The sequence below is a fragment of the Pan troglodytes genome, chromosome 8 (genome assembly GCF_028858775.2).
Source record: "Pan troglodytes isolate AG18354 chromosome 8, NHGRI_mPanTro3-v2.0_pri, whole genome shotgun sequence".
In the NCBI taxonomy this organism is placed as follows: Eukaryota; Metazoa; Chordata; class Mammalia; order Primates; family Hominidae; genus Pan; species Pan troglodytes.
In genome coordinates, this window is record NC_072406.2 from 60,701,914 (window position 1) to 60,724,655 (window position 22,742).

The 22,742-nt window shown below is 36.9% G+C and overlaps 1 protein-coding gene across 27 annotated transcripts in view; it reads left to right on the forward strand.

Moving 5' to 3' along the window:
* The window catches only part of MAPK8 (mitogen-activated protein kinase 8), a 127,986-nt gene that overhangs the window by 90,285 nt on the left and 14,959 nt on the right, over nt 1-22,742 (forward strand). For all 27 annotated transcript variants that reach the window (XR_001706592.3, XR_001706591.3, XM_009440345.5 and 24 more), the window contains 5 exons: nt 2,857-3,027; nt 6,084-6,213; nt 11,119-11,177; nt 11,270-11,408; nt 21,397-21,562. Coding sequence is in view for 25 of the 27 variants with exons in the window: in XM_009440345.5 (XP_009438620.1) it covers nt 2,906-3,027; nt 6,084-6,213; nt 11,119-11,177; nt 11,270-11,408; nt 21,397-21,562 (616 nt within the window). In the remaining 2 variants the exon portion in view is untranslated. The remainder of the gene's footprint in view (nt 1-2,856; nt 3,028-6,083; nt 6,214-11,118; nt 11,178-11,269; nt 11,409-21,396; nt 21,563-22,742) is intronic.

Genomic DNA, 22,742 nt, shown 5'->3' on the forward strand with positions numbered 1-22,742 from the left:
TCTCAAAATCATTAGAGCAAATGAAAGACGCCAAACAAAAATTACATGCTGTGTGATTTCATTTATATGCAGATCTAGAAAAGGCACAATAACCAATTCAGTGGTTGCTAGGAGTTGGGGGGCAAGGGGTAGAGAGTGGAGATTGACCATATAGGGAATGTATTGAAGTAATGGGAATGTTTTATATCATGATTTTCCTGATGATGGTTACGTAATTGTATACATTAATCGAAACTCATCAAATTGTACAGTTGGTACAATTTTTAGGTCCTTTGCATTCGCTTTGTTTTTTTCTGCCTAGAAAGCTCTCTCCTCTCCCTGTCTGGTTGACTCATATTCAGTGTTCAGATCTTGCTTAAACGTCATGTTGTCAGGAGTATCTGTTCCTGAGCCCAGACTGGCATAGGCTTCTTTGACATCCTGCCGCTTTCCTTCATTGTCCTTACCACAGCTGTAGTTTCAGTCAGGCAGGTAGCCATCAGCTTAAGGTCTCTTTTTCTGTCCTAGCTGCAACACTGTGAGGAGCCAGATGCTGATTACCATCTTGTTAACAGTACGTAGCATGGTGCTTAAATCAGGTTTGAATATTGCATGACTGAGTATAAGTGAGTAGAGAATTGTGTGTCTTCTGTTCTTGTAAGTGGCAGCTGTGGCTTCTGCCAAGGGTACTACTAGCTGGGGCTGCCTGCTTAACCTTGGAGCCTGTCTGCCTGCCTCTGCCCTGCTCCTGGGGAGTTGTGACTATCCATGCTCATCTGCCTGCCATAGCCTTTGTTCAGACTTCTTGTCACCGTGAATCCCACTCCTGTGGCCGGGCCACCCTGTTGTGAGAACAGAAAGGAGCTTTTCCTTGCTGTTATTCTTTTAGCAGAAAAGGAAACCTGCCCTACTGCATGCATGTTCCTGGATCTACTCAAGCTTTTTCTTTTTTTCCAGCAAGTGGAGAAACTCTGAAACACAGTGTTTTGTTACCTGCTTTGGTAACAATATGTTACCTCCTGTGAAGCACCAGAGTACCCCTTTGTCTCCTGATTATCTTAATCTTTTTGAGAGAGACATATGACTCCTCCAAGTAAGGTTAGGAATCCTAATCTGCAGGTAGTTTGAATGCTTGGGTGGAAGGTTTAACCTTCCCAAAGGTGAAAACACCATCAACTTTGTGCTCAGCCTCTGCTCATATTTGCAGATTATCAGAGATCACTATTACTGTCTCCATGTCCCCCGCTGACCCAGTTTCCAGGATAAATGTGTAGAATAATTAATAAAGGGCGTGACAGCCAACACTCCTCTTCCACTCTTCCCACTTCTCTTCTTCCTTATTTCACTACTGTAGTAGGTAAGAGGGAATTCAGGTTATGGTAGGAAAATGATTAGGATGAACAATCCCTGTATGTGAGCATTGTGTGAACATAGCTCAGTGTTTAAATCATTACCAAAGCTCCTTTCTTTATTATGGGCTGTCCACTTAAGAAGAATTTATGAGTCTTGTCATTTCAGACAGTCTTCCCTGGAGCACTACATGACTAGTCCAGTTAGTGATTTTAGAAATGTTTCTCTGGACCTTTTAAAATGTATCCAAGTCTAATTCCTCATTTGTTTCTAGTTTATTTGTCCTCGGTTTTACAGCTTACATAGTTTGGAGTTTCCTGTTTAGTTTTGTTTATTTTTAACTCCTTTAGGCCTAAGACTCTTCATTGTTTCTCTTTCATCTGAGTCATTATAATAGTCTCTCAAAAGTTCATATTCCACTCTTGCTCCCCCTTTCTCCTGCAGTACAATCTACATGTCGCAGCCAAGGATCAGGTCAAGGCATTCTCATGCTCTCTCCAGTGGCTCACCTTCTTACCTAGTTTGTGATCTGGCCCCAGGACATGCAGACTGCCTAGTAGGCAATTAATATCTGCTGAATTAATTCTTTGTATTGTAAGTCATATCAGGGTTTATTGGGGGTTAGCATTATCTTAAAACCACAAAAAACAGTAACTTTAGACCTAATTGGTTTCATGACTTATTGAGGAGGCGAGGAATAGGTTAAAGCTGCTTTGCATACATTTTGGAATAGTCTCTTTTGTCTAGTAAGGATGGATAATAAGTTTGTTAATAACCAGTATTCACATGGGTAGAAAAAGACTGTCTTGATTTTTAATCCTACAAGTAGTAAAGGAATGGTAGTCAGAAGTTGAATCGTACTTTTAATGCCTCAGGCAGGATAGAATAGTACTGTTTTGTTTTGTATCCCAATATGCTAACTACTTCTCTCTCTCTCCTTTCTGTTTTGCTTCTCATCCTTACACCCATTACAATCTCAGTATGTGTGTTACACCAGGAGTTTGCCTTGGCAGGTCAGAGGATCTGTCACAGTGAAGGCACTGTGGTGCCACTTATTTACATTTGTTGTTCCCTCCACTTGGCACTAAATGAGACTTAACCATTTTTGAATCAAAGTTTATAAATTTCTTACAAAAAATTAAGGTTTTTATTCTCTATAATAAGCACATGAGAAAGACTGGTTTTAAATTTTAAACTGTGGAGTGACGTAAAAACATGTTTAATTTTAATTATTTGCTTTCTTTTGTTCATCTTCTAGTAAGTTATTCATGTATTAATACTGGTAACTTCTAGATTGGAGGAATGATTTATCCTTATGTTTCTTTTAAAAAAAAAACTATCAGTCATTCATATGGCATATGCTAATCAAGGCTCTGTGGTATTTTTTTTTCTTATGTTTTTTAATGAAGCAGCTCTTTTCATGATCTAGCAGTCTGTGTCACTATCAGTAAGTAAACAGTAAGGACTCAAATTTTAAGATTAAAACAAGTTCATTTTGTTAACATCATGTTTTGTTGCATCTTGCAGCTTCTTGGTGAATTTTTGGATGAAGCCATTAAATTAATTGCTTGCCATCATGAGCAGAAGCAAGCGTGACAACAATTTTTATAGTGTAGAGATTGGAGATTCTACATTCACAGTCCTGAAACGATATCAGAATTTAAAACCTATAGGCTCAGGAGCTCAAGGAATAGTATGGTAAGTGTTTACTTCCAAAAATTAGGCAAAGAATCATTAACTGCTACCTTTTCTCCTCTCGTAATTTAGATACCTTGGCAAATATTTAACTTGCTTTGAAAAATTAAAACTAAAAATTAAATGAAAACTATTCCACAGTAAATTGTTTGCTTCAGGATCAATGGTCTTTTCTTTATTATTATTATTAAAGGTTGAGTATCCCTTATCTGAAATGCTTAGGACCAGAAGTGTCAGATTTTGGAATGTTTGCATTGGTTGAGCATTCCAAATTCAAATCAGAAATACTTCAGTGAACATTTCCTTTGAGCATCATGTCAGTGCCCCCAAAATTTAGATTCTCCAGCATTTTAGATTTCATATTTTCAGATTTGGGATAATAACCTGTATTATTCATAAGATACAACTCTATAAACTAGCACTGCCATCTTTAAGTATAAACTATGATTAAATACTTGGGCATAGCCATTGAAGACAAATATCTCTATCAGCAAAGAATAAGTGGCATGCTTGTTAATTTCATGTATACATGTATTCCCATAGATAATTGTTTAATAAGAAGCTTCACTTAGTCATCACTTTCACACTATAATGAAGCCCTGGAATTTCAGAAGTCTTATTCTATACTGGGGAATGAAGTCAGCTAATATCTCACTGTGTGTGTTTCAAAATTCATCCATATGTTTAAAATTGATTTATTAGCTAATTTCTACAAAAACCTCAGGCTATATCAGCATAATTCTTTATAAACTGAAATGCAGATCACTCTTTGGGATAGTTCTGATACTGATTGCAGATCACTAAATTAGCATAATAATAAACTAGTGTTTTGGGGAATTATAAGCCTCACTCAAGAATAATTATATTTTTATTACCTCTTCTTGAAACAAATTTCAGAATCTATTCTAAACAAAATGTAAACTGTTAAGTATTTATAATCCAGTATTTCTCCTAGGTTCTAAAAAAACTGTTTTACATGTGCACAGGGAGTCATGCATAGGATTGGTGTTTGCAGCACCATTTATAACAGCAAAAATTGGAAATAGCATCAAATCTATCAACAGAAGAATAAAAAATTGTGATACAGTCATGCTGTGAAATACTATATAACATTTTAAACGAACTGGAGCCATATGTGTCAACAAGGATAACCTCAGAAATGTAGTGCTGGGCTTCAAAGCAAGATGTAGAATATATATATACATCATTATACCATTTACATGTAGCTTAAAATATGCAAAGCAGTACCATATATTTATGGATTATATATATGTACAAAAGATTAAAACATGCATAAATACCAAACTTAGGATGTTGTTTATCTCTGAGAAAATAGAGAAAAGAAAGGAGGTTTGACCTATAATATTATATTTCTTTCTAAAAAATTCAGAGCAAGCCGGGCGCGGTGGCTCACGCCTATAATCCCCGCACTTTGGGAGGCCGAGGTGGGTGGATCATGAGGTCAGGAGTTCAAGACCAGCCTGGCCAACATGGTGAAACCCTGTCTGTACTCAAAATACAAAAATTAGCTGGGCATGGTGGCACATGCCTGTAATCCCAGCTACTTGGGAGGCGGAGGCAGGAGAATAGCTTGAACCCGGGAGGTGGAGGTTGTGGTGAGCTGAGATGGTGTCACTGCACTCCAGCCTGGGTGATAGAGTGAGACTCCGTCTAAAAAAAAAAAAAAAAAATCAGAGCAATTATGGTAACGTATTAAGATTTAATAAATTTGCATGATAGAATGGCATTTATTATCTTTCCTGCATTCTTGAAGTAATTTACAATATCAAAAATTATAGAAGTTGGAGTCATTTTGTAAGCCGTTTTGACTGGCCTGTTCTCATTGTAACCAACCACATTTAACCAACCATAAATTAAATTTAAAGAAAATCATATTATATAGTCAGTATTAGGATTCTGAAAGCCAGCTCTCTGTTCAGGTTTTGTTTTTTGTTTTTTGTTTTTTTGTTTCTTTGTTTTTTTTTTGAGACAGAGTCTCACTCTGTCACCCAGGCTAGAGTGCAGTGGCGTGATCTCAGCTCACTGCAAGCTCCGCCTCCCGGGTTCACGCCATTCTCCCGCCTCAGCCTCCGGAGTAGCTGGGGCTACAGGTGCCTGCCACCACGCCCGGCTAATTTGTGTGTGTGTGTGTGTATTTTTAGTAGAGACAGGATTTCACCATGTTAGCCGGGATGGTCTCGATCTCCTGATCTCGTGATCTACCCGCCTCGGCCTCCCAAAGTGCTGGGATTACAGGCGTGAGCCACTGCGCCTGGCCCTTCTGTATTTATTTTATTGTGTCCAAAAGGATAGAAGTAATGTGTTTACATAGAATTATTCAGCAAATCTTTTGAGTAGAATTTATATGCTTTTTTTTTTTTTTTTTTTTTTGAGGGAGTCTACCAGGCTGGAGTGCGGTGGTGCGATCTTGGCTCACTGCAACTTCCGCCTCCCAGGTTCAAGTGATTCCCTTGCCTTAGCCTCTCAAGTAGCTGGGACTACAGGTGTGCACCATCACACCCAGCTAATTTTTTTGTATTTTAGTAGAGGCGGAGTTTCACTGTGTTGGCCAGGATGGTCTCGATCTCCTGACCTCGTGATCCACCCACCTTGACCTCCCAAAGTGCTGGGATTACAGGCGTGAGCCACTGCACCCAGCCTCGTATGCATTCTTTATCCTACCTTTTCTTGATGGAAGTACAAGGTTAAGGATTTATTTAGGCTTTAGGCTATCTAGTGGAGCTAAATAATTATTATGCATTTGTACATTGAGTGCCCACGATGTACTAGGTGGATCTTTGAGGCAACACAACGAACATGCAGGGTCTCTGTTGGCATAGTCCACTATCTATTTGGATCCATTAGCATTTTAGGAAATAGTTGCAAAAAAATATATGTTGTAATAGATATAGAAGACACATGTTGAGCGTCATAGACTTGGAAGGGATCCAGTTACTTGTCTTTGGAGAAAGTGAGAAATGTATATGACTGTTTCATGAATTCAGTTTACAGATTTTTGCTTTAAGTTTTTTTTTGTGTTTTTGAATTTCTTATTACAGTGCAGCTTATGATGCCATTCTTGAAAGAAATGTTGCAATCAAGAAGCTAAGCCGACCATTTCAGAATCAGACTCATGCCAAGCGGGCCTACAGAGAGCTAGTTCTTATGAAATGTGTTAATCACAAAAATGTAAGTGAACATTTTTGGTTTCCTAAGTATAGATGAAATCAAGATTTATTCATGAATATATGAATATCAAAGACTAAATATTAGGGGCTTTAAATTGTTCTGTATTAAAACATTGTTTAAAAGGGATATATATATATATATATATATATATATATATCTACAGGGTGATTTTCCTCAACTTTATTAAATTGTATCAAAAGAATGGCTTCTAAAATTTAGATTATATGATTTCCTGTCATTTAATTTACAAAAGGAGTTTTAAAAAGATAAGCGTTTGAGAAGAATTTTATTCAGCTTGATCTCATCTTCTGCTTTTTGTTCTCCGTCAGGCTGACATTTAGAAAACTGTAGCATTAGCACAGAGAGGAAATTGTTCCCATTATGCTTTGACACTCTGACTTTAATCATATTGAATATAAAATTTATATCACTTCTCCCTACCCCACTCCCACCTCTTTAAGTGATGGCAGTATTCACTGATCACTTTATGATGAGGATAGTGGGTTTAGCAGAAAGTTTTTGAAACTATCTAGAGGGTATTAACATGTTTCTAATTCTATTTTCTAATGATTGCAAAGATAAGTCTTTATAAAGATATATAACTTGCACTCATTTTGAGAATAAACAGTTATACTTTTTTAAACTTACATTAAGCTTATTCATACTTTTGTGATTGTTCTAATGGAATGATTTCTTCAGTTGAGGAAATAAACTAGGAGTGAATTGTGTAAGGGACACTTTTAGGCAGTCCTAAACGGAAGGCATCTGACTAAAGACATTTCATAGTGTTTGTCCAAAAGAGTTTATATAATATAATGAGCACAGTACTTTCTGACTACAGATAATACAATTTACCACATTTTGAGATCTAAATATGTGCAAGTCTCTGTGCATTGGAGTTACTGGGTTCATTATCAAGGGAAAAAAAATCATGGAAGTTCAGGATTAGGCCCTTTATTTGGGGAGCTTACAATGGTGTTTTGAATACAAAACAGACATACAGAGAGTTAAATATCAAACATCACAAAGCAGTGGCCGTTTGTCAAATGATGATGGTGGCCCATATATTGAAATCTAAAAAGAGGGACAATTTCTGTGAGCTTTAATTAACTGGGAAGGCTTTGGGGAGGAGTAGACCTAGGCTGACTCTTAAAGATGGGGTAAAAATTGGATTGTTGAAGGAAAGGAGCCTTCAGAGAGGAAGAATGACGTAAAAAAGGTCCAGAGACAAAGATTAAACTTAGATAATAATAGGGAGGAAGTTGTGGTAGCCATTCTTGTTCCAAGTGGGAACTTGATGTGTTGCTCATCACAGTTTTGCTGGTGGCATCCTGTCCATGGATAGAGCTGCTCGTGCCCCTTGTGGCCTGTGAGCACAGTTCCATGGCAGTGGTGGTGTTGCCTTAGTTTTTCCTTGGGGAGGAGTTCAGTTAATCCTACCTCTCAAGCCTGGGTGACTGCAAAGAAAGGTGGTTCGTTCAACTGCATGGAATATGACTAAGCATGTCTCACATGATTAGGCCTCTAGCAGGGGTGGCAGAGGTTTATCCAGGCAGAACTCTCAGCACCTAGAAGAGTGTGGACAAGAGTAGGTACTCAGAATATATCTGTTCAGTGAGTGAGTATAAAGCTAAATATGGGAAAACTGGAAATGGTAACTGAATTATTCCACTCACCCATGGATGGATGTTTTTGTAGTGTTTTGCCTTTTAAACAATTTCATCCTCTGTACAGATTGTCTCTTCACTGGTCTAAGCATCTCTGGTTTTTCTCATTCTTTTCATAGATGGTCTTGAGTTTCTTTTTTAATCTTGGCTGTTTATCTCTGAACACACTTTGAAAGTGACCTAGCACACACTACTACATAAGCCACCTAGCACACAGTACTGCACATCTGATCAAATCCTCTGAGAGGAGCTGAGGCATGTCATCTCTTAACTGTAGACATTAAAACCCTGTTCAGAAATTACGTCCCCATCTGACTCCCGTTGTCTTTCTTTGTTACAGGCCTGCCTTACAGTTCCCATCTCACCCAGTCTTTATATTTTTTCTTTTGATTATGGAGAATTAAGTATAGTACTTCATGTTTCTCCCTATTAAATTTCAAAGGTGAAATGTGGTTGCTCTTCCTGGTCTACTAGTGATTGCTGTGATTGCTTTTTTCTTCCTTGTTCTGACTTTTCACTTGTGGGCTTCACTTCCCAGTTTTGCTCAGGATATCTTTGTAATAGCTGGATTAATTCATTAGCAACTTTTGAGCATATTGCAGAAATTACGTGTCTGACTATCACAGTTATCCAGCTGTTTCCAATTCATCATCTTATTCACAAGGATGTTATTATTAGAAACATTTTCTAAAATGCCATTTTGAAATCTTCATATACTGTGTCTGGTTGCATTTTTCTGATTTATTGCTATTGTTCTTTGTTGTTTTTATTCATGGAAGGAAATAGTATTTCTCAATGAACTTTTACCTGCTCTTGGTAATTGTTACTTCTTTTGAAGTAGTTATATACCACTACTAATCAATCATTGACTTTTGCTTGGCTGTCCAGTCTATAACTGATATAATTTCCTTTATTTCCCTTTTTGAAAAATGGGACAACTATCTGTTTGAATCTTTTTTATAACAGCTTTATTGAAATATAATTTCTATGTCATGCAATTCACCCATTTGAAGTATACCATTCAATGGTTTTTAGTATATTCAGTGATATGTGGGACCATCACTACAGTCAGTTCTAGAATAGTTTTATCACCTCAGGATAAAAGAAAGAAATCTTTTATCCTTTAGCTGTCATTCCCCTACCTCCCATCCTTCTCAGTTCTAAACAACCACTAATCTTCTTTCTGTCTCTATATGCCTTTAATATTTAATACCTCTCTTCTACTCTAGGGCTTCCCAGATATTAATGAGAATAGATTTACTATTTGTCCAAGTCTCCTATTGTGCATTGCATGCGGTTGGTAGACTTGAACTTATTTAGAGCAGCCAGATGCTTTCTTATTATCATTTCCCTCTCTTAAATTTGTTTGGCCCTTTCTGGTGTATTATTTTTCCGAATTTATTCACTGACCAAATATTTAAATACCTTATGTAAAGCTGAATGCTTAAAAGAAAAACATCAATTCTGCCCTTATAAAGTTTATGCCTAAAAAACAAATTCCCATCCCTAAGTATCATCGTCAGCAAACATTTTTATATGTGTGTCATGTAACTTGCCATATACTAGGCAATAAAAGTGATTAAGGCACAGTTCTTTCTAATAAGGATTCTCTGTGGTAGGGATGAGGCTGATGTGAAAATGAGACTAGATTACAGTGTGCTGAATACCATAACAACATTAGAAGATAACTGGGGACAAAGTAGAGAGAATAGTCAACTCTGTCAAGAACTAGGAGTTGTCAGAATCTACAAAAGAGGTTCACCTGGAAGATAATTAAGTTGAGTAGATAAATGACAAGCATAGGGAATAGTATGTTTAAAAGCATCAAAACATTTTTAAAATGACATTCTTAAAACTAGCATAGCTAAAGTATGAAGTGTAATATAGGACTTAGCAGGAGATGAAGTGAGTTGATGGCATATCATGGAGGCTTTTGAATATACTGCAAGGGAGTTTCAGAATATATTTGTTGGCTTTAAATTTTTGAGGAGGTAAGTAATATGATCAGGTCTTTCTTTTACCATATTATAGGCAGTAAATGGTAGCTGGATTTGTAGAAAACCATCGTTAGTGACCCTTAATCAGCTCAGGCCACCATAACAAAATACTGTACACTGGGTGTCTTAAACAACAGAGATTTATTTCTCACAATTCTGTAGGCTGGGAAGTTCAAGATCAAGTTGCTGGCCAATTTGATTCTTGATGAGGGCCTGCTTTCTGACTTGGAGGTGGCCAACTTTTCACCTTGTCCTCATTTGCCTTTCTTCAGTGTGTGCTCAAGGAGAGGGAGAGAAAAATTGCTCTTTTCGTCTTCCCTTGTTTTAGGCCACTAATTCCATTATGAGCGCCCCACTCTCATGACCTAATCTAACCCTTATTACCTTCCAAAGGCCCCATTTCCAAATACTGTCACATTGGGTGCTAGGAGTTAAACATATGAATTGTGTGGGGTGTGTGTGTGAGGGACAATCAATCTGTAACACTAGTGTTAGAAGGAATTACAGCATGAACAGTCTAGATGTTAGTCTTCAAGCTGTTTATAGCACAGGGAATGGAAAAAAGAGATTGAAGGTCAGATTGACAGTAGAATGGACAGCATTCTATGAGTATTTATTATGGTGCATATACCGAAAAAGGAGTCAAAAATCACCCTGAGCCTTCTTTTGTAAAAGAGAGGGCACACTGGAAAAGTAAGGGGTTTGGGTAGGAATGAAAATGAATTCAGTGTTACCTTATTTTGTGAGATGTCCGTGCAAAAAGTGAAAAGAAATGGATTAAACACAATAGTGTGAGAAGGGATATGCTTATGGATGAACCAGTGAAATAGACTGGGAATGAAGAAAACTGGGCAAGTGCAGTATTATGAAAAACCAAGGGAGGAAAGGGCTGAGATTATATAGAGATACTGAATTGGAAAAGAGCTGGTAGAAGGGATTTAACATTTGCTGATAAATTATGTAGAGGTTTGTATAATGTAAGTGCTTGATAATTGACTGTTCATAAATGGAATTACAGATAAATGGGTTACAGATCCTCTGTGCCTCCACTTATCCATCCCCTCCTCCAACTCCTGCCCATAAAGTTGCAATATATAAAATGAAAGCAATTAACTTGAGCTTAGAATGTAAAGAAAGATTTTAAACTGATGGTAGTTTTTTTAACTCATGTATTTGTAGTTCCCAAATTAAAATATTATGAAGTAATTTCTAATTTTTCTGTCTCTCGACTTTTATTATAGATAATTGGCCTTTTGAATGTTTTCACACCACAGAAATCCCTAGAAGAATTTCAAGATGTGTAAGTGTAATAATTAAAATTTTGTTAAGTTAGTACATTTTTCTTAGATTGCTGCTGGACACTTTAGCTGTTCTCTTTTTTCACTCATAAAGTTACATAGTCATGGAGCTCATGGATGCAAATCTTTGCCAAGTGATTCAGATGGAGCTAGATCATGAAAGAATGTCCTACCTTCTCTATCAGATGCTGTGTGGAATCAAGCACCTTCATTCTGCTGGAATTATTCATCGGGTTAGTAGAAAAAACTATCATCATACTCTTTGTTTTCTCATTGAGGTGAAATTCATGTAACAAAATTAACCATTCTAAAGTGGCATTTTTAGTACTTTCACAGTGCTGTACAACTACCACCCATATTAAATTCTAAAATATTTTCATTACCCCCAAAAAAGTCTCCATGTTTCTTAAGCAGTTGTGCATCTTTGCCCTGGCATGATACCAGTCTGCTTTCTGTGTCTAGATTTGCCTTTATGTTTCCATTTATATGAAATACGGCGTGATGTTTTCAAGATTTCTCCATGTTTACCATGTATCAATAGTTCATTCCTTTTTATGACTGAATAATATTCTATATACCATATTTCGTTTATCCATTCATCCATCGATGGACATTTGGGTTATTTCTACCTTTCAGCTATTATGGATCGTGCTATGAAAATTCAAGCACAAATATTTGTTGGAATATATATTTTCAGTCCTTTGGGATATACCTGTGACTGGAAGTGCTGAGTCATATGGTGATTCTATAGTTAACTTTCTGAGGAACCATCAAACTGCACAGTGACTGCACTATTTTACATTCCCACTAGCAGTGTATGCGGGTTCCAGTTTCTTCACATCCTTGTCAGTACTTGTTATCTGACTTTTTAAATTCTAGCCATCCTAATGGGTACGAAGTGGTGTTTCTTGTGATTTTACTTTGCATCTCCCTAACGACTAATAATGTTGGGCATTTTTCATGTGCTTGTGGCCATTTGTGTATCTTCTTTGGAGAAATGTGTATTCAAGCCCTTTGCTCATTTTTAAATTGGGTTGTTTGTCTTTTTGTTGTAGTTTTAGCATTTCTTTATATATTTCATATATGAAACCTTTATCAGGTATATAATTTGTAAATATTTTCTCCCATTCTGTAGGTTGTCTGTTCACTTTGCTGATGATTTCCTTTAATGCACAAAAACTATAATTTTAATGAAATACAATTGTTTATTTCATCACTTGTGTTTTTGGTATCATGTATAAGAATCCATTGTCAAACCCATGGTCATGAAGATTTAGTCTTATGGGCTCTTCTAAGAGTTTTATAGTTTAAGTCTCACATGTAGGTCTTTGATCTATTTTGAGTTAATTTTTTGTCTGGCATGAGGTAAGGTTCCAACTTCATTCTTTTGTATGTGGCAATTTAGTTGTGCCAGCACCATTTGTTACAGACTACTCTTAACCCATTGAATGGTCTTGGCACCCCTGTCAAAAAACAGTTGGTCATAGACACATGGTTTCATTTTTGGACTCTCAGTTCTGTTTCACATAGTTCCTATGTGCCTGACCATGTATTATACTAGTACCACATTATTTTGATCACTTTTAGCTTCGTAGTAACTTGAAATGGAGAAGTATCAATTCTCCAGCTTTATTCTTTTACAATATTGTTTTAGCTTTTCAGAGCCCTTTGTGATGCCATATGAATTTGAGTATCATTCTATTTCTGCAGAAAGGGCAATTAGAATTCTAATTAGTATTTCATTGCATCTGTAGATTGCTTAGGTAGTTTTGCCATCGTAACAATATTTAGTCTTCCAATTCACAAACATAGGATGTCTTACCATTTCCTTCCTTCTTTTCTTTTTTCTTTTCTTTCTTTTTTCTCCTTCCCTCCCTTCCTCCCTCCCTTCCCCTTCCTTCCTTTCTCCACCCTCTCCTCTCTTCCCCTCCCCTCCCCTCCCCTCCCATTTGTCTTGTCTTGTCTTCTCCATTCTCAGCTCACTGCAACCTCTACCTCCTGGGTTCAAGCAATTCTCCTGCCGCAGCCTCCCAAGTAGCTGGGATTACAGGGGCCTGCCCCCACGCCTGGTTAATATTTTGTATTTTTAGTAGAGACAGAGTTTCACCATGTTGGTCAGGCTGGTCTCGAACTCCTGACCTCAAGTGATCTGCCCGCCTTGGCCTCCCAAAGTGCTGGGATTACAGGCGTGAGCCACCCTACCTGGCCTCTTTCAGCACTTTAGATGTATCATCCATTGCTATTTGTTTTGCCATGGCTTCCAGTGATAAATCAGCTGTTAAGCTCGTTGAGGATCTTTTGTAAGTGACAAATGCACCTCTCTTGCTGCTCTCAAGATGCCTTTTTGTCTTTCGCTTTCAACAGTTTGATTATGTGTCTTAGTGCAGATCTCTTTATGTTTATCCATCTTAGAATTCATTCAGCAGCTTGGATATGTAGATTCATGTCTTTTTTGATCAGGATGGAAGGAAGCTAAAAAGAAAAAATAGATTCATATCTTTTATCAAATTTAGCAAATTTTCAGTCATTATTTTCTTAAATATTTTTTCTGCTCATTTTTCTCTTTCTTCTCCTTTTGGAACTCCCATTATGCAAAGTTGATATGCTTAATGGTATGCCATGTCTTGTTTTCTCCTCCACTTTAATGTTTTGTCCCAGGCAGCATTGGGCTATTTACTTGCCTTAACCATGTTTTCAAGGAATGCCTCTGTCTAGCCTTGGACCAGGGTCCCACACTGAAAATGTGGCTGCTTTCTTCAAAATCCTTGCCTAGTTAGGGAGGCAGGTAGAGCCAAAGACTAGTTAAAATGCTGGAAATATTTCCCAATGTTTTTTCCCCACCTTTTTATTGTAGTAAATACATATAAAATGTGCCATTTTAACCATTAAATCTACAGTTCTGTGGCATTAAATACATTCATAATGTGCAACCATCACCACCATCCATCTCCAGAATTCTTTTCATCTTGTGAAGCTGCAACTCTCCACCCACCAGACAGTAATTCCCTATTCTCCTCTCCCCGCAACCCCCGACAGACGTCATTCTATTTTATGTCTATATGATTTTGGCTACTATAAATACCTCATATAAGCGGAATCATGCAGTATTTGCCTCCTTGCAACTGGCTTATTTCACTTAGCATAATGTGCTCAAGGTTTATCCATGTTGCAGCATATGTCAGAATTTTCTTCCTTTTCAAGGCTGAATAATATTCCATTTATGTATATACCATACTTGCTTATCCATTCATCAATCAGTGGCAATTGGGTTGGTTCCGCATTTAGCTCCTTTGAAAAATGCTGCTATGAACATGGTTGTCCAAATATCTCTTTGAGACCCTACTTTTCAGTTCATTTGGGCTACAGCCAGAAGTGGAATTGCCGGATCACATGGTCATTCTTTTTAACATTTTGAGAAACTGCCACACTGTTTTCCATAGCAGCTGTACCATTTTACATTCCCACCAGTAGTGCAGAAGGGTTTCAGTTATTCCTCATTCTTACCAACACTTTATTTTTTTCATAGTAACCATCCTAAAGGGTGTGAGGTGGTTTCCTGTTTTTAAGTTGCCATTTTCTTGGTTCTGAGTTCACTTGATAGCCATAAACCTTTGAATAATTTCCAGAATTCTGAAAAAGTTTATTCTGACACTTTGATGTTTTATGGTGCTTCTGTGGAGCTATTTTGGCTGACATCACTGCCTCTCATCAAATTCTTAGTATCACTGTATTTCACTGATTTATATGGAGCAATGTAAAGTTTGTTTTTGCTCTGAAGTGAAGCAGTATACAAAATAAACTGCTATTATTACCAGTCATTCCAAATTGGGAATTGAATATTACCAAGTTACCAAAATTGAGTGTATATATATATATATATATATATATATATATATATATACACATACATATATATACATACACACACACACACATATATATTCAGAAATATTTTATATTTTTGTTCTCTGGGATTTTTACCTGCTTTTTTGCAATATAATTTACATGCCATACAATTTATTCATTTAACGTGTACCACTCAGTGTTTATTATATTTGAAGATTGTATGCTCGTTACCACAATCTTAACTTTAGAAAATTCCATTGCCCTAAAAGAAACTCCACATCCACTCATCTTTATTTCCCATTCTTCTGTGTTCCTTTCACCTCTAGCCCTAAGCAAACACTAATCTACTTTCTGTCTTTGTATATTTGTCTATTCTGGACATTTCATGTACATAGAATTATATAATATGTGATATTTTGTGCTTGGCTTATTTTACCTAGCATAATCTTTTCAAGGTTCATTCATGTATTTATTGTGTGTCAGTTCTTCTTGTCATTTTATTGACAAATATTTCACTGTATAGATATATTGTTTATCCATTTATCACTTGATTATAATTTGGGTTGTCACCACTGACTATTACAGGTAATGCTGACATGAACATTTATGTAAAATTTTTTTGTGTGTTGGTATGTTTTGTATTTTAGTTAAATCTAGCTTATTCTTTGAAAAGTATTGAGAGGATTTTTTTTTTTTTTTTTCCTGAGAGACAGAATCTTCCTCTGTCACTCAGGCCAGGATGCAGTGGCGTAATCATAGTTCACTTGCAGCCTTGAACTCCTGGGTTCAATAGGTTGAAAAGAATTTTTTTTTTTTTTTTTTTTTTTGAGACAGGGTCTCTCTCTGTCACCCAGGCATGAGTGCAGTAGCATGAACATGGCTTACTGCAGCCTTTACCTCCTGGGCTCAGTGATCATCCCACTTCAGCCTCCCAAGTAGCTAAGACTATGGACATGTACCACCATGCCTGGCAAATTTTTATTTTTTATTTTTTTGTAGAGACGGGGTCTTGCCATATTGCCCAGGCTGGTCTTGTATTCCTGGCTTCAAGCAATCCAGCTGCCTTGACCTCCCAAAGTGCTGGGATCACAGGCATGAGCCATCATGCCCAGCCTGGAATTTTTAAAAATTATTTAGTTCAGTGGAATTACATCTTTCTTTTGAGTCATCTGCGTCAAATAACCTTACTCATGTAATAAAATAAATACAGAGATAGTTTTCACAGTATAAGACAATTATGTCTTAGGGCTATTGGGGCTTTTTTTTTTAAGTGAACAATCCTGCTACAGGCTTATCCTTAATTATCATTGTAAGTGAATTCCTTGTATATTACATATACAGCTGCTCTAATCATTTGTCTAATGCAATCTTTAAATAACATAATTAAAATCTCTTTAAATGGGAGAGTATTTTATCTTCCTGAGCCCCTACTCATACACTATGTGAAGTAGAGCAGACGAGTGAAACTTCTAGGTTTGGGTTGTTTGTTTCCTAAGTCCTTAGACCGGGGCAGTAATCCAACATTGTGGAAGTTCATTTGATTTTAGTAAAGCACACCCCTCCAAATAGAAAGGTTCCAGATTAATGAGGATAGCAGGTGGCTGGACCAGAAAAACAGACCAAATGGTAGAAGATAGAAAACAATGGAAACAACAAGAACCACAAAAAACAAACACAAAATTACAAAAGAGCAATATTTATGGTAATATGTTAATCGGATTAGTTCCTTAGTTTAAAAAGGTCAGATTTTGGCAGCACACAAGGCTCAACAACAACTGCGTATTTCCATAACACAAACATTCGTAGCTAACTTCAAAAGGCTGAAGGCAGAGAGGTTGGCAGACATATACCAGGAAAATGCAAACATCAAAACAAGGGTAACTCTATTTAATGAGATAAAGTTGAATATGGCGGGGTCAGAGAGGAAGTGTTCCTCTCTGAGAATAAAGAGTCTCGCGTTTTCAAAGTGAAAGACACTATCCAATTAGGATACACAATTATACATGAAGTAGGGTTGCTATACAAAAAGCTTAAACTGTAGAAAATAGAAGAATGGCACAAGCACAGTTGTATTGGGATATTCTAACTTACTCCCTTAGTATCAGTACATAAAGTGGTAAAAATGAAGTACATCTGTAGAAAATTTCTTAATGTGATAAAGTGGAGCTAATGAGACCTACTGGGGTCTGTTATCTATTATGAAGAATCTCCCTTTATCTTGGCTTGGGCTCTTTGGGAAACTCTAGAGTGGAGATACGCATTTAAGTTTTTTGCAGGTGGTCTTGAGGCCACGATTGGTACTCATCTCTCTGCTCTACTACTTATTCTAGATTCACCTCCACCCTTGGCTAGTACTTCTGCTAGTCTGAGGTTACTTACTTGGTAAAATAACCTGACCTTTCATCCCTTGGGGGTTCAGGGCAAGTCAGGATTGCTACTCTGAGACCAAAGCTTACGAGGTCCCACCATCTAGATAGTTGCGGGTCACTTTGTCGGAAAGAGAAAGCCAAGTGATGTGCATGGATGGCTCTTCTTTGCTTGGAAGTGACACACATGACTTCTGCTTAGAGTGCATTGACAAAGCTAGCCATAGACTTGCTTAATTTGTAAGGAAACTCAGAAATGTGGGGAGGGCAGACTTCAGAATAGTGGTGAGCCCCAGCCTCTGCCACAGTCTGTCCTTCTGGCTGGCAAACATTCCTTTGCTCCCTTTATTCCACACCTTCTTAAGGGAAATAACCCAAAGTTCTATTCCATCAAGACATTTATCAAATCCAGGCATTGTTCCTCTTGGTCCAGAAACATAGGAACTGGAATGACCAAATTATATGGCCACCCCTATAACCACTGCTCCCCTGCCAAATACCGTAGATGGAGTGGTCAGACAGGGCCAGTGTTATCACAGTGAACAATCCCATTTAGAAAACTGAAAAATGCAGTCATTGGTTAGTTGTAATTAAATTCTTCTGTACAGACATTGTGAGTGTCCCTTGCCGTGGGTGGGGAATATTCCTAATCAGCCCTCCTGACTGATCTCTGTGGTTCTCTATAGTACCTGGCTCTACCCTGTGGGAGAGTCATCTTTTTTGCTATCCTCATGAATATATCTAAAGTGGATATTGAAGAATGTATTTTCCTTGAGGGCTGCTCACCTTTCTCAGCCTGCTTCTTACCTATAAAAGATTGGGGCCCAAGGGTCATTTTAAGGCCATCCTTCTCAGCCTTGCCACTATTGACATTTTGGAGCAAACAGTTCTTTCTTTTGATGATGGAATGTTTAGTAGCATTCCTGGCCTCTACCCACTAGATGCCAGTAGCACTCCCCAGTTGTGACAATCAAAAATGTTTTCTGACATTGCCAAATATTATTTTGGGGCAAAATTACTGTGAATTGAGAACTCCTGTTTGAAGTGTAGAAGGATCATAGACCTTTGGTGTTAGGTCTGACAGTTAACTAACTCTTTCAGAAATTTAAGATATTTCTTATCTTTCTGATTGTAGTTCTTTTCATAGTATCTTTTTTAGCTCATGGGTCCTGTATTCTTGGACTTAATTGAGGCTGTCTTCAGTCTTCTGTAAGCTTTCAAGCTTCTGTTGGCAGACTGAGGCAAATTTATCAATTGAAAATTTTACAGGACTTTTTCCCTGAAAGGGTTTCAGAATTATTATGTGAAAATGATGCATAGAAACCAACCCAAGATATCAGTGGCTTAAGGCAATATTTATTGTTTACTTGGGTCTGCAGGGTTGGCTGTGTGAGACTGCTCCAAACTATGGGTCAAGTTCAGGCTTGTCCCATATTCAGGTTTCAGCATCTAAACTGAAGCATACACCAGAGACATCCTTTTCTCATGGTGAAAGGTAGAAGAGCAAGAGCTATGCTGAGTCAAACACATTCCCCCATATTCCATTGGACAAAATAAGACAAGTGACTGAACCTATCGATAGGGTGAGGACACAGTCTGGGGTGGGCAGGAATATTTGCAGAACAATCTACCATACCTTCTTTCAGGGGTCTAGTAGCATTTAGCTTTTCCAAAATGGCAAGACCCTGAAATTCTAGGCTCTGTTCCCTTTTATTTCTGCTTTAAAAGGTGGCTACTTCTTTTAAATGCAACCAGTAGCTACCAACACAAACTACTGAAGTTTTGCTTTCCAGTCTTTTCTAGAGCAGGGTTCAACAAACTTTTTCTGTCAAAGCCATGTAGTAAATATTTTAGGCTTTGTGGATAATAGTCTGCATCACAGCTACAAGACTTTGCCATTGTAACACAAAAGCAGCCATAGGTGATCTGTACTTGAATGAGCATGACTGTGTTTCAGTATCAGCACTTTCTTTACAAAGCAGGCAGGCCTTAATTTGCCAGCCCCTGTGCTAGAGCTTCAGGTTCATTGTACAAGTGGCTGTGCAGGTGACAGCTTCATGAAATGTTTTGTTACTACATAACCTAGATCACCTTTCCAACCTTCGATGTGAGTTTCCCTGCTGCTCAACTGCTAAGCCAGGATCTTATGTTTTTATAATAATTAACACCCCACCTCTGACACCAGTTTCAGTGTTAGAATAGACTCAGCTGTACTGAATAACAGATAAACCCTTAATTCTCAGTGGCTTAGCATGACTCAGGCTTATTTCCTTTGCTGAATGTGTGGTGCAGATCATGGTGGGTTTGTGGACTGTGCGTTTACATAGATGATCAGCAACCCAGGCTGCCAGAGAATCCTCTGGAAAGTTCCTAATCACCAAAGCAGGGCAGGAGATGACAGGAAGTTGTGCACTGGCCCTTCTCTTCTTTACTTCCACTCACATCCCATGAACTAGAACTACCCACGTGCCCTTGCCTAACTGAGGAAGCTAGAAAAATTGGGGGAAGAAGACAGAATGTTGGGTTAGTTCCACTGCCTGCATAAATTCTAAGTTGCTATTCTTATGTATAGTTAGCAGTGTAATTAACAGCTGTAAGGTACATATTGATATATATGGATGAATTTCAATTAATAGTCTTTGAGGCTTTTTTTGACAATTTTTTTGCTTAACAAAAATATCTGTCTTTAAAAATTGTTACTTTGCTCTTAATTTTTTCACAATGAAGTGCTTAAAATTGGAATGTTATTTCTAAATTGGAATCCGCTAGTATAAAGAGCCAGTAACCTTCAACCATCACACTAAACATTGAAGTAGTATCAAAGCTTGTAATATTTATTCTTAAACATGCAGTGTTTCTTTGCTGAGGTACTGTATTTTAGAAGTATTAGCAACATTATATTTACAGAATACCAATAATGAAAATTTTTTTCTTCTGTTTCATTAAGACCTTTGAATTGTTGGTATATTTAATTTCATAAAACCACTAGATTACATATCTTCTAAACCCATCCATGATTGCCTGTCGAAATATGTTAAAGACAACATACATGCTTTTCTGTATGTTAACATTACAAAAGTAATCGTTGTCTTTCAAGCAGGCTATTTTCCTTTTTTGTATTAATCGGTGATATTTAATATGTATACTGCATGTCAGTACAGGTAATACAGTGCATTTGTGTTGTGGATTTATGCTTTCTTTGTTTTTTGGTCCTTTGGCTTATAATAGTATTCATCAAAGCTAACAGGCAAAGTATGTTAAACATGAAGCCATGAGTGTTTATGCTGCTGCCTGACTTTTGATGGGCACAGCACAGAATATGTTAAAGTAGGGGCCAGGTGAAAAATTCTGAATTATTCAGTAGTATCTATAGCAAGTAATTTTATAGATTAGTGGCACCAAGGCAATGGTGTCCTACTTCTACAAACAGACAGAAATTTTATAGCAAATTTGTGTGACTTCAGGTGGGAAATCAGGGATGGAAAAATGGATAATGACTCTTCTAGTCCTTTGGAACTGGGTATCTGCCAGTCTAAAAGATCAAATAACATTTGTTAGGATTGACAAGATGGCTCGTTGTTGACTTAAAACATCTATATAAAGCTTATTGTGACTTTAAAATGAGATTTTAAAAATATTGGTAATATGTTATGCAAATGAATATAAATGCTAACTTATGACTCTTTTACTGTAGTAGTTTTTTTATGTGAGCTTTGTGATGTCTTTTCAAATCCCTTTTACTCTAACCAAAAATGTCTAGCTAATCATAATTTCTAGCAATTAAAACATTACTAACTTCTCTAATAACTGTATGTATTCATAAATTTTAAATCCCATAAAACTGACTTCTCAGGTTTGCCTTTTAACGATGAATCAGTGCAGTAATATTACAGTGAGAAAAACGAACAATTAACATGAATGTTTTGCAAGGGATAGTATAACTTTATTGTGAACTGTAGGATTTTCCTATATATCATGGCAGTCATTTTTTAATTTTTATTTTCTGAAGGACTTAAAGCCCAGTAATATAGTAGTAAAATCTGACTGCACTTTGAAGATTCTTGACTTCGGTCTGGCCAGGACTGCAGGAACGAGTTTTATGATGACGCCTTACGTAGTGACTCGCTACTACAGAGCACCCGAGGTCATCCTTGGCATGGGCTACAAGGAAAACGGTCAGCACACACATTTATTTGAAATATTTTTCTGATTTAGCTTTTTTCTTTATTCAGTAGATTTTTTATGTAAATACTTAAGCAGAAGTACGTTGAGTTAAATGTGTATCATTGTTTGAAATGTGTATCAAAAGTTTGCAGGTAACTATAAATTTTTTCATCAATGTTTGGAAAAACTTGGGGCCCTTATTTGTTTAAATACGGATACATAACATCACTACTACCATTGGATAAAGAATTTGTTGCCATGGCCCTGAGACAGAATTTATGCTCTTTGCTTGCCTATAACTTGAAAATGAACATTTCTAACATGGTCTCAGGGATGTATATAGTGTACTGACAGTTTATTATTAGTGTACATCAGTGATATTTGCCTATATTTCTAACCCCATGAAACTAAAGCTCATAGCAGTAGCACTCATTGTAAATTTTAGGAGATACATTAAGGCCTCTGCAAAGCTGATGGATAATTAAGGTGACCTCTTGAAGGAAGCAGTAAAGTTTCATTAAAACGTTGTATCCAGCCTTAAGGAAATGACTTTTAGTATTTTGTATGGGTATATCCAATTGTATCAATCAACCTAAGAATCAGTGTTGAACAAAATTATCTGGCATGTAGATCATGAATTTAAACATTTTGTATGCATATACCTACTTATATTTAATTTAGGAAGAAATTTTGTTGAGTCTTAGAAATTTAGGAGATGAATAAATCTGCTAAGAAGCATGGGATTTTATGGAAATAAACCATCGTTTTAAAAAATGTGGTGACTTCATCCAAAATACTACCAAGAATAAAACCTAGACATTTTTTCTGGCAAGGAATCTGGAATAGCAGTTCATTTTGAATCAGGAAATTGTAATAAGTCAACTTTTAAGATTCTTTTTTTATAAAAGATACGATTAAGCTGAGCTTGATTTTCTGAGCTGATTAAAAACAAATACTTTAAACATTTGCTATTAATTTTTTATTCTTAAGTAAATATGCTGTTCTTTTTACTTACACTCTACCTGAAATTTGAAGTTTTTTTGGGGGGGGGGAATTGATAACTTCACGTGACCCACCAGCATGAAGATTGCTTTTGCATTTGCTGTAATTGATTGTCATAGATATGGTGTTATGTGTCAGTGTCCTATAAATATGATCTTAGGATAGCTCCCTGCCAGAAATTAGCACTAA